The sequence below is a fragment of the Callorhinus ursinus genome, unplaced genomic scaffold, assembly GCF_003265705.2.
Source record: "Callorhinus ursinus isolate GAN/ISIS: 27379988/994484 unplaced genomic scaffold, GSC_fseal_2.0 scaffold4, whole genome shotgun sequence".
Lineage (NCBI taxonomy): Eukaryota > Metazoa > Chordata > Mammalia > Carnivora > Otariidae > Callorhinus > Callorhinus ursinus.
The window spans coordinates 659,181-673,176 of NW_027397066.1; the positions used below are offsets into that span (position 1 = coordinate 659,181).

General features: G+C 59.5%; 1 protein-coding gene across 4 annotated transcripts in view; it reads left to right on the forward strand.

The window, feature by feature from the left end:
- UVSSA (UV stimulated scaffold protein A) overlaps nt 1-13,996 on the forward strand; it is a 34,494-nt gene that overhangs the window by 742 nt on the left and 19,756 nt on the right. Inside the window, exons 1-8 of one of the 4 annotated variants that reach the window (XM_025887458.2) lie at nt 7-385; nt 731-830; nt 2,008-2,338; nt 2,998-3,118; nt 4,010-4,369; nt 5,219-5,331; nt 5,455-5,583; nt 13,646-13,763. In XM_025887458.2, the coding sequence (XP_025743243.1) occupies nt 379-385; nt 731-830; nt 2,008-2,338; nt 2,998-3,118; nt 4,010-4,369; nt 5,219-5,331; nt 5,455-5,583; nt 13,646-13,763 (1,279 nt within the window). In that variant the 5' untranslated portion in view covers nt 7-378. Of the gene's footprint in view, nt 1-6; nt 386-456; nt 477-597; nt 831-2,007; nt 2,339-2,997; nt 3,119-4,009; nt 4,370-5,218; nt 5,332-5,454; nt 5,584-13,645; nt 13,764-13,996 lie in introns of those variants that run through there. The other 3 variants (XM_073891295.1, XM_025887460.2, XM_025887459.2) reach the window with 3 other exon arrangements.

Consider the following 13,996-nt stretch of genomic DNA (forward strand, 5'->3'; position numbering starts at 1 on the left):
GGCAGTGGGGGATGCTGGGAGGGTGCTCAGGTGAGCAGCCCCCTGCCCCTGCCAAGTGTGTATTGAGTTGGTGTCAGTGACAAAGTTCACTGCTCGGAGAGCACCTCCTGGAGAGGCCGTGTACACCTGCTGGGCCTGGCCCCTCCTTCTACCGAAGAAAACAGCCCTGCAGCCGGCCTGGCACCCATGCTGCCTGCCCCCAGTCTCAGTTCGAGCCGAACGACTGACTTCTGGGGCCCTGGACATCACCCTTCCTTTTCCTTACTGCACATCTGCTGTGTGCTCCGCTCCGATCCGCCTTTGGGTCTCTGGGTGCAGGTTACAAGAGTGCAGTCACTCGCTCTTTGCAGTCTGCAGAGGCTGCCTCGTGGACCGTGAATGAATGGTATTGTGAAGGAGGAAGTGCCACAGTCACATTTGGGAAAAGCTCGTTTGAATTTTGTTTAGGCAGTTGTATTCCTTGTTGTGTTGCTGAGGTATCTCCCGTGTGTGGGGTTGTAGAGCTCCAGAGTTAATATTTTGTTGTTGCGCTTTTCCTGATTTACCACCAAAAATGCTGTGTCCAGAATATCATCTGAATTGTATTTCCGCGTCCAGGTTGCCTCAGAGGCAAGGGCCGGAGGGGCCAGCCTTGCAGCCCCCTGGAAGGCCCAGGACACAGCTCAGGAAATGTGTAACAAATCATGAAGGCTAGGTGGTCATATCACATCTCTGCCGTGCACGTTTCTAGATATGGATCAGAAACTGTCCCAGCTGGTAGAAGAGCTCACAACTTCGGGGGAACCCCAGCTGAATCCTGAGAAAATGAAGGAACTGAAGAAAATTTGCAAGTATGTCTTAAGGTTCAGCATTTCACACCAATTGGCTGGCTCAGCAAGTCCGCCACACCCTTGGGGTCAGGCCTTCCACCACCTGCATCCGTCTCAGCCCTGGCCTGCCTGTGTCCCCACTGTCGTCTCTCTGCGCAGGGAAGGAGCGGTCCAGGATGTTTCCCCAGGACCCTGCAGGGCCCAGCTCTGGCAGGTGGTCACCTTGTGGGGCACTGGTCCTTGGTGGGGGGGGCGGTGTGCGCGGCATGAGCGCTTTCTAAAGGCCGTGTCAGCTGGGACCTGTTGAGCATAAGTCGAGATTTGCTGATGGTCCTTATCCTGTATTTACAAAACAGGAGAATTTAAGTGGCTTTAAGGAAGTCTTCAGCTTTTGACAAAAAAATTTCAGCTCAGATTAGGTTTCAGTGTAGACCCAGAACACCGCAGAACAGTAGCAGCTTCTTTTGCAGGGAAGATAGCTAGGAAGGGCAACAGGAGGGGGCAGGGTGTGTGCAGGCTCCTCGGAGGGCAGGTCCTTTCACTTTTGCTTCAGTCCTGTCGCTGCGTCTGCAGGGGAGGCTGGGGCTGGGGTTTCCGCTTGGGATGGAATCTGCTCTGATGTTCTCTGACGGGCCAGATGGTGACTCCTCAAGGCTTTGCAGGCCATAAAGTTTCTGCAGTGATGGCTCAGCTGTGGACAGTAGTGGGAACGATGTGAAGGAGCGGCCGTGCTTGTGTCCTGATAAAACTTGATGGGCACTGATGCTGGCTGTCAAGATTTTCACATGTCATGAAGTATTATTTTGGTTTGTTTCAGCCATTAAAAAATGTAAAAAACATTTTTTTAAAATATTTTATTTATTTATTTGACAGAGAGAGATACAGCGAGAGAGGGAACACAAGCAGGGGGAGTGGGAGAGGGAGAAGCAGACTCCCTGCGGAGCAGGGAGCCCCATGCGGGGCCCGATCCCAGGACCCTGGGATCATGACCTGAGCCGAAGGCAGACGCTAAATGACTGAGCCACCCAGGCGCCCCCTGTAAAAACCATTCTTGCTTGTGGGTCGTACAGAAACAGGCAGGGACCCGAGGGCAGTCGTTGGTCCAAACTTCTCTGGACAAAGGGGAGAGGGCCCTGCTGCTTTGCATGCTGTGCGCACAGAGTATCAGGCACTCAGTGAGGATGACTGGTGTCCTTAGGTCTTCAGAGGAGCAGCTCAGCCATGCCTACCACCTGCTCATGGCCCAGCTGAGCCAGGACCATGCCGAGATCCGCCTCTCCGCATTCCAGGCCATAGACGAGCTCTTCGCCCGGTCCCATCAGTTCAGGATGCTGGTTGTTTCCAACTTTCAGGAGTTTCTGGAGCTCACACTGGGCACCGACCACGAGCAGCCCCTGCCGCCTCCCAGGGAGGTGGCTCAGAGGCTGCGGCAGGCTGCCACCCGGGCCATCCAAGGGTGGCATGAGAAGTACGGTGCGGCCTACAAGAAGCTCTCCTTGGGCTACCACTTCCTAAGACACCGCAAACAGGTGGGCAGGCCACACTTTGTGCTGTGTTGGTGGACAGACTTGTCTGGCCTCGGTGGCCAGCCAGTGTTCGGGGGCAGTGGGGGTGCTCCCAGGAGCAGGGCAGCAGCTCTGGGAGGAGGATGTGTGGAGGGAGCTGGGCCTCTGGTCTTGACTTCCACAGAAAGCCGAAACGAGGGAAAAGGGTCGGCATCTCAGACACGGCCTTGCTCTGTGTCCAGGAGTTGAGTCCCTCTTGTGGGCTGCTGTGGGCTCTGGTGGCCTTGAGTGCATGAGACCCACCAGGACTGGCTGCTGCCACCCCGCCCTCCTGTCCAGGTGGCTGGCCGGTCCCCACTGTTGGCCTGAGCATACTGCCTGGCACTGCACATCCGGGGTCCCCTCCCAGGGTGTTTCCAGGCCCCTGGGTGGGGCGAGTGGCCTCCCCCCGTACTCCTCGCAGCAGCATGCTGCTTTTTCTGGAAGATGGGGCTGGTCGTGCCTCTGTCGAGGACCAATCATTGCCGTCAAGTGTGTTTCCTGGTGTTTGGAAGAACTGGACCCCAGGGACGCAGAGGGTCTGGCTCTGTGCTGGTGCCGGCACGTCTTCTCCTAGGCCTGTGTTTGACCCATTTTCTTTGTGTTCTGTGCAGTCAGGTCTCACGTCCACTTCAATTTCCCAGGTGGATTTTCAGGACGTGAGCGCGCGGACTCTGGCAGAAAGAAAGCGGGAGGAGGAGAAGCAGAAGCGCTTGGATAGAATCTACAGGGAGAGGTCTGAGCAGGCCGTCAGGGACATGGAGGGTGAGTGAGTTCTCAGGCCTGAGGGCACCTGCCGCACCTCCCAGGGCCTTGTGCAGCCTGCCCACCCTGCTGCCGCAGCAGCGGGGAGCGGGGGCAGACCCCAGCCTTGTCCCCAGGAACGTCTGGGTGGCCACTGCTCTCCCGCGCCCCCTGGCGGAGCCGCGTGGGCACCGTGCTTCGGTGAAGGTCTCGGCTGGGGGAAGCAGGGAGATGTGCCTATTCATCTCATGGCCCCTCTCCTCTTGCCAGCGCCCCCACCTCCAAAACCTGACGCTTCTGAGCAGCTGGCCCATTCCATGAGGGGCAGCCAGGGGGAGAGGAACCCGAGGGGCAGGCCCCAGCTGAAGGCACTTCTGGGGTGCCTGGCCCCGGAAGAGGCTGGAAGCAGTCCTCTGTCCCCCGAGGAGGGTGTTGGCCAGCCCCAGGGAGATCCCTGTCAGGAAGTGGCTGGCCAGAGTAGAACGGTCGAGATCTGCTCCACATGGAGGACTGGTGTGTGTCCTGATGGCTCCCCACTGGCCTCTGGCCTCCGGAAGCTCTGTTCATGGCGGCACAGCCCACTCGGCATTCCCAGGGCACCAGTGAAACTCGCAGCAGAAGTCCAGACCTGAGGGTGTTTCCAAGGACATCCCAGAGGGTGGCCTTGTGCTGCTGAGCCGGTGGCTTCTCGGTGATTACCAAGCCTCCACACGCCCAGGGCACCGGCCTCTGTTGGGGGAGGAAGGGGGAGGCGCAGGTTCGGGCAGCCTGCACTTCCGTGTAACACAGCCCGCCTGCCGCTGGGGCCCACCTGCTACTGGGACGTGGCCCTCCCTTTGATCATGGGCGCTGCCCCGGGGGAGGTGGTGCCGTTTGCTGGCGGACCCCAACAGGCAGTACCTGTGTCTGCAGAAATGTCCGAGGACATCCGGTGCTGCCTCACGGAGGTGGAGAGCTGCTTCAGGCTGCTGGTGCCCCTGGACTTTGCCGCAGACCTGGGCGCCTCGTTGCCCACGGTGGTCTCCAGTGTGTCTGAGCAGAGTGCCCCTTGCCAGGCCGGCGCTAGGAGTCACGGGGACGAGGAGCAGCCCTGCTGTAGCAAGACCCTGCTCGCCTGTGCCGGCCATCCCGGAGCCGGCAGTGGGGAGGGGCCGCCCCGGGGGGCCACAGGGGCCGAGGAGGAGGAGGACAGCGACAGCGATGAGGAAGGGTTTGTGCGGCGCCACGGGCTGGGCTCCCACAAGTACACACTGGACGTGGAGCTCTCCTCAGGTAAGCGCCGCTCCTGCTGGCTGGCCAGGGCTCTCTTCCCTCAGCCATGGGCCCTAGGGACGCTGGCGAGAGCCCAGACTTCTTGGGACTCTGAGCAGGGCAGGGACTCCAAGGTTGGGGTGAGGGGTGACTTGAGGCTTGGGGCCCGTGGCTCCACCCCAAGGTCCTCCGTGTGATGGGCAGGCCTGATTCTCCAAGGGACTGGGGAGGCTGCAGGGCCTGGTCCCAGGCCCACCGGGATCGGAGGGTGACTGTCAGGGATCAGGCGCCCCCCGCTCTGGCTCGGAGGAAAACGTGGTTGGACAGCAGCTTCTCACCATGTTCTGCACCGTGATGATGCAGGTGTGGTTGGGAGCCCTTTGGGGGTGTTCACAGAGGAAGGGCAGTCAGGCTGCCTAGCTCTGTGAAGACCTGCCACCCCCAGGCATCTTGGGTCCCACCAGCCCCAGGGAACTAACAGCTGTCCGGCGGGGTTGGGGGGTGAGCAGGCCATGTGCAGCAGGTGGGGGTACCCGGCTGAAGACAGGCTGGGGTGGCGGAGGGAGGGCCGTGGGACTGAGCAGCGGTGTGGGCAGCAGTGGGAAGGGGCTCCAGGGCTCCTGGGGCTCGGCGGATGGACTGGGGTCTTGTCTGTCCGTGAGAATGCTGTGTGGGGTCTCGAGGTCTGGTGTGGAGGGAGGCATCGGGCTCAGGCTAAAATGGTCTGCACCAAAATCAGAATCTTAAAGTACCAAATCTGTTTCTCGGGCACGAGGTATGGGGTCCTGGGCAGAATGTGGCTGGGGCACCCTCCGTGGTGCTGGGTGACCGGCCCTGGTGCTTCTAGTGACCCTGCGTGCTTTGTTACAGACAATCTGAGGGTGCGTGAGGATGAAGACAATCACGCTGTCATCCACTCCGCCCGGGACGCGCTCAAGCTTATGCAAAACACCTTCCTGCCAGCTGTGTGCTCCTGGGTCCAGGTGAGGTCCCCGCGTGCCGGGGTGCCGGGGCAGAGTCGGGGCCACGGGGTGTGCGGGGGTGTACGCCGGGGGGGTGGGGAGGGTGCCCCGGCCTGCCTGAATGATGCGCCCCCTTGTTGGCAGATATTCACCCGCGCAGGGATCCACGGTGGGCACCTGGAAGCTGCCATCGACCTGAAGATGGAACTGGAAAGGGCCCTGAGGCAATTGGGAGAGCTGGACATCCAGCCTGAGGAAGGGCGCTGGAGGGAGGTAAGTGCCGCCAGCAGCCTGGGGAGGGGTGACTGCAGGATCTCCTCTTTGAGCTGTTTTCTGAGTCAGCAGGAGTCAGTGGGGCTTGGAAGTATTCTGGTTCCTGCCCTGCTGGGAGCTCCTTTCCTGAAATGGAAGTTTTGGCCTGGGGGGCCAGAGAGCACAGCGCAAGCCTCCCTGTGGATGGAGGGTGGGTCCAGGGTCCAGGGCAGGAGGGCATGGGAGAGCTGCAGGAGGAGACAGAAGGTTCTAGTTGGGAGGGAGATCCCAGGGCCCTGGAGGAGGCGGCCATGGGCTGAGCTGAGATCCAGGCCAGCCCCGCTGCACTGCTATACCCTGAGCCTCCTGAGTGCCCAACAGAGCCTCCCGTGAGCTGGTGAGGGCCTTAGGGGCTTCAGCATTTCTTCTTGTCCACCTGCATCGTGGCCAAGGACACTTGGTGTTGGGGTGTCTGAGGTAGACACAGAATCAGGACTTGTCCTCGGACTTACGCAGAAGGCCGTGTCCCTGGCCTGGGGAGGTGGACGCCATGGTCCCAAGCAGGGCCCTGCAGAGGAGCTCCCGGGTGGCGAGGTGGGGTGAACATGCAGCCTGGTGCCCCATCTGGGGAGGCTGGTCAAGGCTGGGCATCTTCTGGTCATGTGGCACCTCACAGGCACAGGTTTGGGAGGGGGAGGCTAGTCCTCTTGAGTGCTGCATCCCCAGGCAAGGTTGCGGAGCAGGGACAGGCCCACACTTAGCTGATGGGGCATGGGTGAGGTCCATCAGCTCTTGGGACACTAGGTGACTTTGGGGGCCCCCCTCCCGTGACCTGTGCCAGGCCTGGACCTTGATGCTGAGATGGACATGAGAGCCACGTCCCTCCGCAGGTGTCCTCGGGGGCCTGCCAGTAGGGCAGGGCGCTCAGAGCTGGACTACAGTGGGGGTCAGCACAGCCGCTGCCCTCTTAGAAGCAGGGAAGCAGACTCCGGAGTGCACCTCTCTGCGAGGGTGCTGGGACCCCCCGAACCTGGCCCACTGAGCGGCGTATTTGCACATCTGCTCTGGTTGGATGTACTGCTTAGAGCAGGAGCTCTGGGGTGGGAGGAGGGAAGAGAGCAGGTTCGGAGCCACTCAGACCCAGGACGGACGGTGGCTGACACCGTGGGTCTTGGCACCCAGTGACCTTGACTGCTCCAGAGCCACTGGACACCTGTCGCAGGGCCGCTACCCTGGCGTGCGTTTCTGAGGGATGGCCCCACCGGCTGTCTTCCAGGTGCAGGGTGTGGGGGCCCCAGGGACCGGCAGAGGGCGGTCTTGTCTTTCTACAGCAAAGCTGTGGTGTCTGAAGAAAGTTCTGGGCTGGGAGCAGGGCCTGCAGGCTGCCTGGCATTTGCCGGCTGATGTCCTAGCGGGGTTTCTTTGGGCGCGAGGTTTTTTGTAGAGCTTGGGGGCTGTGAGCTCACCAAGAAGATAGCTGTGTGAATTTTGACCAAGGTGCTTTTTTTTTTTTTTTTTTTTAACACCCGAGGAGCCCTGTTCTCTGGTCTCAGGAGGGAGGTGATCCAGTTGGCTTGTCTAGCACGTCGGGAGGGATTTATCTCTGAATGCTGGACGAGCCAGGGTCTTGGCATCAGGGCAGCGGCTGGCCTGATAGCAGGGAGGGGTGTGGGGATTCATGGCGCCCTGACGACCGGCCCCCCTGCCTAGCAGGGGCTCGCGCTGTGTCTGAAGGAACCTGGGGAAGCACCCTCAGGGTAGCTGGGGCTTTGGGGAGAGCCCCGGAAGCCGTGAGGACTGGTTGGACAGCATGACCTTCCCCGCCAGGCCTGGGGTCCGCAGCACTGCTGGGGTGGGCAGGACTCGGAGCCCAGAGCTGGCAGCAGAACCTTCTCGCCTCACAGCTCTAGGGCCCCCAGGGGAAGGGCAGTTCTCCTAACGGGCCCAGTGAGGCTGGGGCCTCCCAGTGCAGGAGGCACAAGGTGTTCTGCGGGGCCGGCCCCAGCCCCAGCCAGTGCCTGGCCTGTGCCTGGACTGTTTGGGAGCCCCCGGCACTGCCCCCCAGGCATCCGAGGGAGCGTCTGGTGGGGGCAGCTCCATGCTGCTCTGGGCAGGCTGGTCAGGGAGCCTCGGGGGAGCGCGGCGAGGGGGGGGGGCCAACCTGGAGGAGGGCTGTGGGTGAAGGGGCCCTGCCCCTCCTGCATGGATAGGAGGGCCGGCCGGGACTCAGAGCCGCGGGTCACTGGGGCCCTGTAGGCTGAAGCCGCCTGTGGGAAGGTGGCGCGGCTTCAGCGGGAAGGGCGCATCAGTGCCTCTGTCAGCCGAACGGACACTTTCCCGACACTTCTCCACCAACTGATTTAAAAAAGGCACAATCTCCAAGGATTTCGGAGATTGTGCCTTGGAGATTGTGTTTTTTAAATCAGTTGGTGGAGAAGTGAAATCCTTGGAGATTGTGCTCACCCGTGCTGGCGGGTGGCGGCACCTGGAGATGAAGCGATTGGGGCTCGAGTGGCTGAGTCACAGCACCCCGCTCAGGTGAGCGCCGCTTCCCAGAATAGACGCGCCACGTATCTGCACATCTGCTCCCACTCCGCGCAGGGCGGGCGGCCACGGGAGCCACTGCGGTAATTAGAAGTTACCAACGAGTTGCTCTCTGCTCATTTTCAAGTAAAACGGACAGGGCTTTAAATCATTTGCCGTAGCGTTTCCCAACCTGGCGGGGTCGGTGTGGTAACCGCGTGCACAGCTGGCCGAGCTGGGGACGCTGATTCGGGAACGTGGGATTTGAGGATTTTAGGACCTCTGACAAATGTGTCAGAGATGAGCACAAACACAGGGCTCCTGGCTGGCAGCTCAGACACTGGGGAGGAGTCGGGAGCCCAGCTGGGAACAAGCCGTTCGGGGTGGGGGTGTCGGAAGGTGTCCTGTTTCTGGTTTTGTGTTGTTGCTGGTTTCTACGTATTGTTTTCCTTTTGACTTAGAGGTTCCATCTTTGAGAAATATTTAAGTCCGTTTAAATATGTGTAACTTTGTTTTATAGAGTGTGTCTCTGTTCTGTTTGGAAGCAGCTGTGTATAAATCTCAAATAGATCAATGTGGAGCATCATTTGGTAGATTTAGTTTCCAGTCCTCTGCTGTGGGAGAGGTGTAATAATCCGTGCCTGCTACATTCGTGAAACTGATAAAAATCCTGTATAAACTTTTAAATTGTCTACGGTTTAATTATGTGGCCACGATCACTAATTATTGTGTGTTGTGTAATTAACAAAATATTAATTTCCTACCAACTACTATGAAAAAAATAATTCCAAGCATCAGTTTATATAAACTATCAGCAGGATTTTTTTTTTAATGGCTGGGTTGTATAAACGGGTAGAATACTCGTGTGGGTGTTTCCGTCCTCACCGAACACCAGTCTGACGCAGCCACAGGGTCTGGACCGCGGGCACATCCTCACTCGTTCCCAAAGCAGACATCACCCCACGTGGCTCTGGGAGGCTTTCCTTCTGTGCCGGCCGCCCGCTGCCTGCCCGCGCAGCCTCCCCAGCAGATGGGACGGGCCTTCTGCTGGAGGAAGTACCTCCCGCCTCAGGCAGGGGCCCTGGACGCTCCTGCTGCCATTGTGTCCGACAAGTTTTCTGTGCCGTGGGAGCCACGTGAGTGCCGGCTTCCTGTAGGTGAAAAGGACAGAGCAGGAAGCCAGGGAATGAAATGTTGAACGAGTCAGGCACCCCAGGGAGGCAGGGGAACTAAATCAGCCAGCAGCCAGGACCTTGTGCGCGGCAGGGCCAGTAAACAACCTTCCTGGAGACGCGGCTCCCTCCATCACGCTGAAGGCCACGAGGCTGCAGGGCTGCGAACCGGGGGAGGGGTCCGCACGCCTTCCGCCCTTCTCACCAGGGCTGGCAGCGCACACAGGTGCCCCACTGCTCAGGGCTGGCCCTCTCCCCTGCGCCCTGGGGCCCCAGAGCACAGCCCCGCCGCGTCCAACTCTCCCCCTGCACTGCTGCGCACCCCTTGCTCCTGAACACCTTCACGCGTCGTCCCTTTGATTCCACAAGCAGCCCTGTGAGGTGGGTCACGTCACTACCCCAGTACACAGGTGGTAAGACTCAGTCTTGTGGGGAGGTTGTGTGAGCCTTGGCCACGGAGGGCACTGGCCGCCTGCATTTTGCCTGTGAAGGTTGGGCTGAGGAAGGAGAGCGTGCGCAGCGGGTTTTCCTGTTGTTGTGTGGATGCCGCTTCCTTGGGTGGTGAGAACTGGGGAAGCACTGTGCACTCCATGGGATGTGCTGTCCCGCAGCTCAGCCACTCACATGGGCTCCCCAGGGTAACCGCCGCGGAGGAGAGGATGCCCATCTGCACCGTAGCACAGACTCGAGTTACCCGCCTGTGGTTCCTGGGTCACCACCTGTGTTGGGGGACGGACGTGCCCAGACCCAGCAGGGCTCTTGGCCCCAGCCTCGCCCTGGAAATGGACCTCCAGGTGTCCCGTTGACCCATAGCCTGGTTGCTTGCACCGCCAGCAGGCAGTTTCCAAGGCGAGGCTTGTCTGTCGAGCACCTCATCCTGCGTGGGTTTGTATCAGACAGGAAAGGGGGCCACAGTCACTCTGGAACACGGTGACGCTCGTCTGCACCAGCTCCGTTCCTGCAGAGCAGGGGACCACGTGCACTGTGGCCTTGTCTGCGTCCAGGTGGGCTCGGAGTGCCCCGGGTGGTGTTGGCCGGGGGTCCCTGTTCCCTCGTACTTGCCCTGGTCAGCCCCGCGCGCCCCACCGCCCTCTGCCCTCTGAAGGCGCGTCCCCATCAGCTGGAGATGCACATGAGATATTGGCCTGGCTGGGCAATTTGCACGGCCTTCCAGGGAGGGCATTAGCATATAAATAGCAGATGCAGTGACGACCATCACAGCTGAGCACGTTTAATTTTTAGTTTATAAGATAGAATGGGGTTTTAAATGCATGGCCATCAAGCCGCTGAAAGACAAATGCAGTTTGGAGCTCACTTGTCTGACGAGGCCTTACATCATTTTTTTTTTTTTTAAAAGGGAAACAGACACACATAAAACTGAACAAAAGTGATTTCTTGGGTGAAAAGTAATTGAGATTGCACACCGAGTTAATTAGATCGTACAAAATTTATTTAACGGTCCCAGCTGCATCTGGGCATGCGTTTGGTGGGCAGACCCGCTCCCAGAGCCAGGTCGCTCTTCCTCTTCCTCCTCAAATAATCGGTAACCCCGATACCCCCGCTGCTGTACACTGATTGTGTTGTATATTTTAGCCGTTTTATTGCTTGTTTAATTATGATCCCAGAGGCTCATTTTTCTAAATCCTTTTAACTGTGGGTGCGACTCCATCTGTATGAAACCGCCAGAAGGCCCATGGCCCTCTGTGCCTCCCTGCAGTGGCGGCTGTCGGCGTCTCCTGAAGGGCCACCCCGGTATGGGAGGCGTCCGTGGGCCACAGGGCTCTGACTGCCTGCCCGGGCCTCCCAGGCTGCATGCCCAGGGACTCCACCTGTTGGAGGAGGTGGGTGCACACCCCAGACGCAGCGGGGGTGGGGTGGGGGGGCTGCAGAATGAGAACAGTTCATGAGTTGACCCCATTTTGAGGACCACCCACCTTCAACCGGTTGCCGCCTCAGGGCATCCACACACCCGTGCCCCGCCCCCTGGCCAGTCTGTGACCTTTGACCTTGAGGGGAGGTGGCCACCTCCCTGCCCCTCCCCCAGGACTGGCTCCAGCCAGGCTCCTTCCTGCTGGCCTCAGTTTCCCCAGGCCGTGCTGTTTTGCCGGGCTTTTAGAGAGGGCTTCCTGGCCTGGCTGGTGGCGGTGTTCCTGTTCTCTGAGCCGGTGTTTGGTGTGAGGCCCTGGAGCAGGTCACACGTGTGTCACAGCAGTGAGACTGCCTGGTCGTGGGGCTTCCTCTGGACAGTGGGTGTCACTGCCCTCCCCCAGGTGCTGGGGCGTTTCAGAGAGCCAACGCCGCCCCGGGAACTCCATGTTGAACTTGGAGGCTTTGGAGCGCGGATTCGCAGATTCGGTGTTAGCAGCAAAGTCCATCTCCGGCCCGGTGTCGCTGTGGTTCCAGGGGGCCGCCTGCGGCTAGAGAGCTCATGGCTCGCGCACACAAGTGGGTTGCTGCAGAGGCCAGCGCCCTGGCTGCGGGGACCCTGAGAGGGCAGTTCTTGCCCCGGTGGGTCCTCCTGGAGGTGGGTGCGGCCTAGCCCGCTGTGAGAAGTGTTAATTTAAGAACAAAGAGCAGCCCAGGGCTCCATATTTCATCACAGGAATAAACAGTTTTAGTTGGGGAGAAAGAGGGTATAATTCCTAATAGCTAAGCAGCTAAATATTTTTTAGGAAATGAAAATTTAGTAAAAGTCCCTGGTGAAATTGAAGGGTGTGAGCGGTAAGCATAATATTTTATGAAAATGACCCCCATATTTAAAGTGCGGCGCTCAGTGTTATGCATTGTAGCACCCAGTCCACATCTACCTTTTAGAAAATTAAAACACATAAATTCTGTTTAGTGTTTGATACGCACTGCACTAGCCGAGAACCGTAATGCCCTAAAACCTTGGGCTGCTTTCCACCTTTCATAAATTTCTGGGTAGATTCTATACAAAAATAATTTTCAGGTCCGTGGCTCATTGTTATTCAAACGTGATTGATCGCCATCATTTGCCCAGCTCGGGAGTTAAGTGCCCCTGTCATTTCCAAAGAGTATAATTGGGACGTTTCACAGGTCAGTGGTGGAGACAGGCTTCCCTTTTGATCAGTGTTAGACTGATAACAAAAAATTACAGTTTCCGATGATTAATGTCTCCCATGCTTCCCAGATGCACCGCCGTGGGTTGTACCCAAACAAAGTGCATTTGCATCTGATTGTGCCTCTTGGGGGCTGGCGGTGGCTCCCCCGCAGGCGTCCCCAGGCCCGCAGGTAACGGCAGATGTGGTTGCTGATGTCCCCGGTCGCGGTGGCCACCACCAGGCCCAGCTCTGCAGCGACGGGGGGCTGCGGGGGGCTGCCGGTGTCTGTGACTCAGCTGAGCCTGGGGGGGGGGGCCTCCTGCCCCCATTGTCACCCAGGCTCTCTGTCCTCCACCTCGACAGTGGCCCTGAGGTGTACTGTGGAGAAAGATTTCAGAAGTGAAGGCGTGTGTCACGAGGTTCTCCAGAGTTTGCCCCAGTAGTTGGTATTTATCTGACAGGGGCCTCCATCCTGGATGTTTCCTTCAGTGGGATTGAGACTGGTGCAGGGTCTGCGCCCTGGTCTGGCTGAACTGGCTCCCGAGTACTCCAGGGCCGGCTGGCAGTGGGGCGGGCACTCCTGGTTCCTCCCTGCTGTGACCCTCTTGGGAAGGACCGATCCCGTGGGGGCTGCTCGCCTCAAGTCTGGTCCTAGGGCTGTGGGGGGGGTCACTGAGAATGTGGGGTCAGCTGCAGAAGCCCGACTCCTGTTCCATGGAGGACCCCCGTGGAGAGGCCGGGTGCTGCCCAGCCAGCGGGGTGGGGGCAGAGGGTCCGGGTCTCATAGAAAGGAAGCCAGCCTCGTGCAGTTCTTCAGGCCCTCTGGGCAGGCTATGGTGGAAGTGGCCCCCAGCCCCTCTGGTGGCTCTGGGCCCCTCACCACACTGACCTGGGTGGGGAAAGGGGTCTCATCCAAAGGAAACTGTTTTCTCGGTGGCTTTTTAACAAGTCATTCTTAAGGACAGAATGTTCCAGAAGTGTCGTCGTCACACCAGCATCCCCAGAGCTGCCCCCGACAAGGGTGGACGTGGGGTGGCTGTGGTGCTTTGACCTGGAGGGAGGGGTGGCCCTGCCTCTCCCTGGGTGAAGTCGGTCTCCCGAGGCTCTGGAAGCGCACCTACCCCTGCGCCTCTCCCCTGCATCTCCAAGGGCACCAGGTGGTGGGGCAGGTTTGTATGTGGTTTGGACGCGAGCTGCGGATCTGGCGTGAGCTCAGGGGCGGGACCAGGCCCAGAGGTGATCTTGGGTCTCCAGTGCTGTGGCAGGGCCAGGGACCTCCAGGCCCCTGCGCTATGCTCATACATAGGTCTGGGGGTGTTTCCACAGGTGGCAGCCCCAGGGAACAGGGCTGAGGCTGAGGACGAGGATGATCGGGACTTCGTCGAGGTCCCAGAGAAGGAGGGGTACGAGGCCTGCATCCCCGACCACCTGGGGCCGGAGTGTGGTGAGTGCGGGGGGTGGGGGCGCTGGGCAGGGTCCTGCTAAAGATGCTGACCCTCAGGGCGTGACCTCACATCTGGGGTCTGGGGCCCACTGAGCAGGGAAGCCAGCCATGGTGGGCGCCCCGCCTGCTGACACTGCAGGTCTGTCACTGAAAATCTTGAAACTCTCCTTTTGTTCCCCAGGTACTCTCGGGTCGGGCTCCTCCCCAAGGCCTCCCCGCAGTGGGCTCCCACT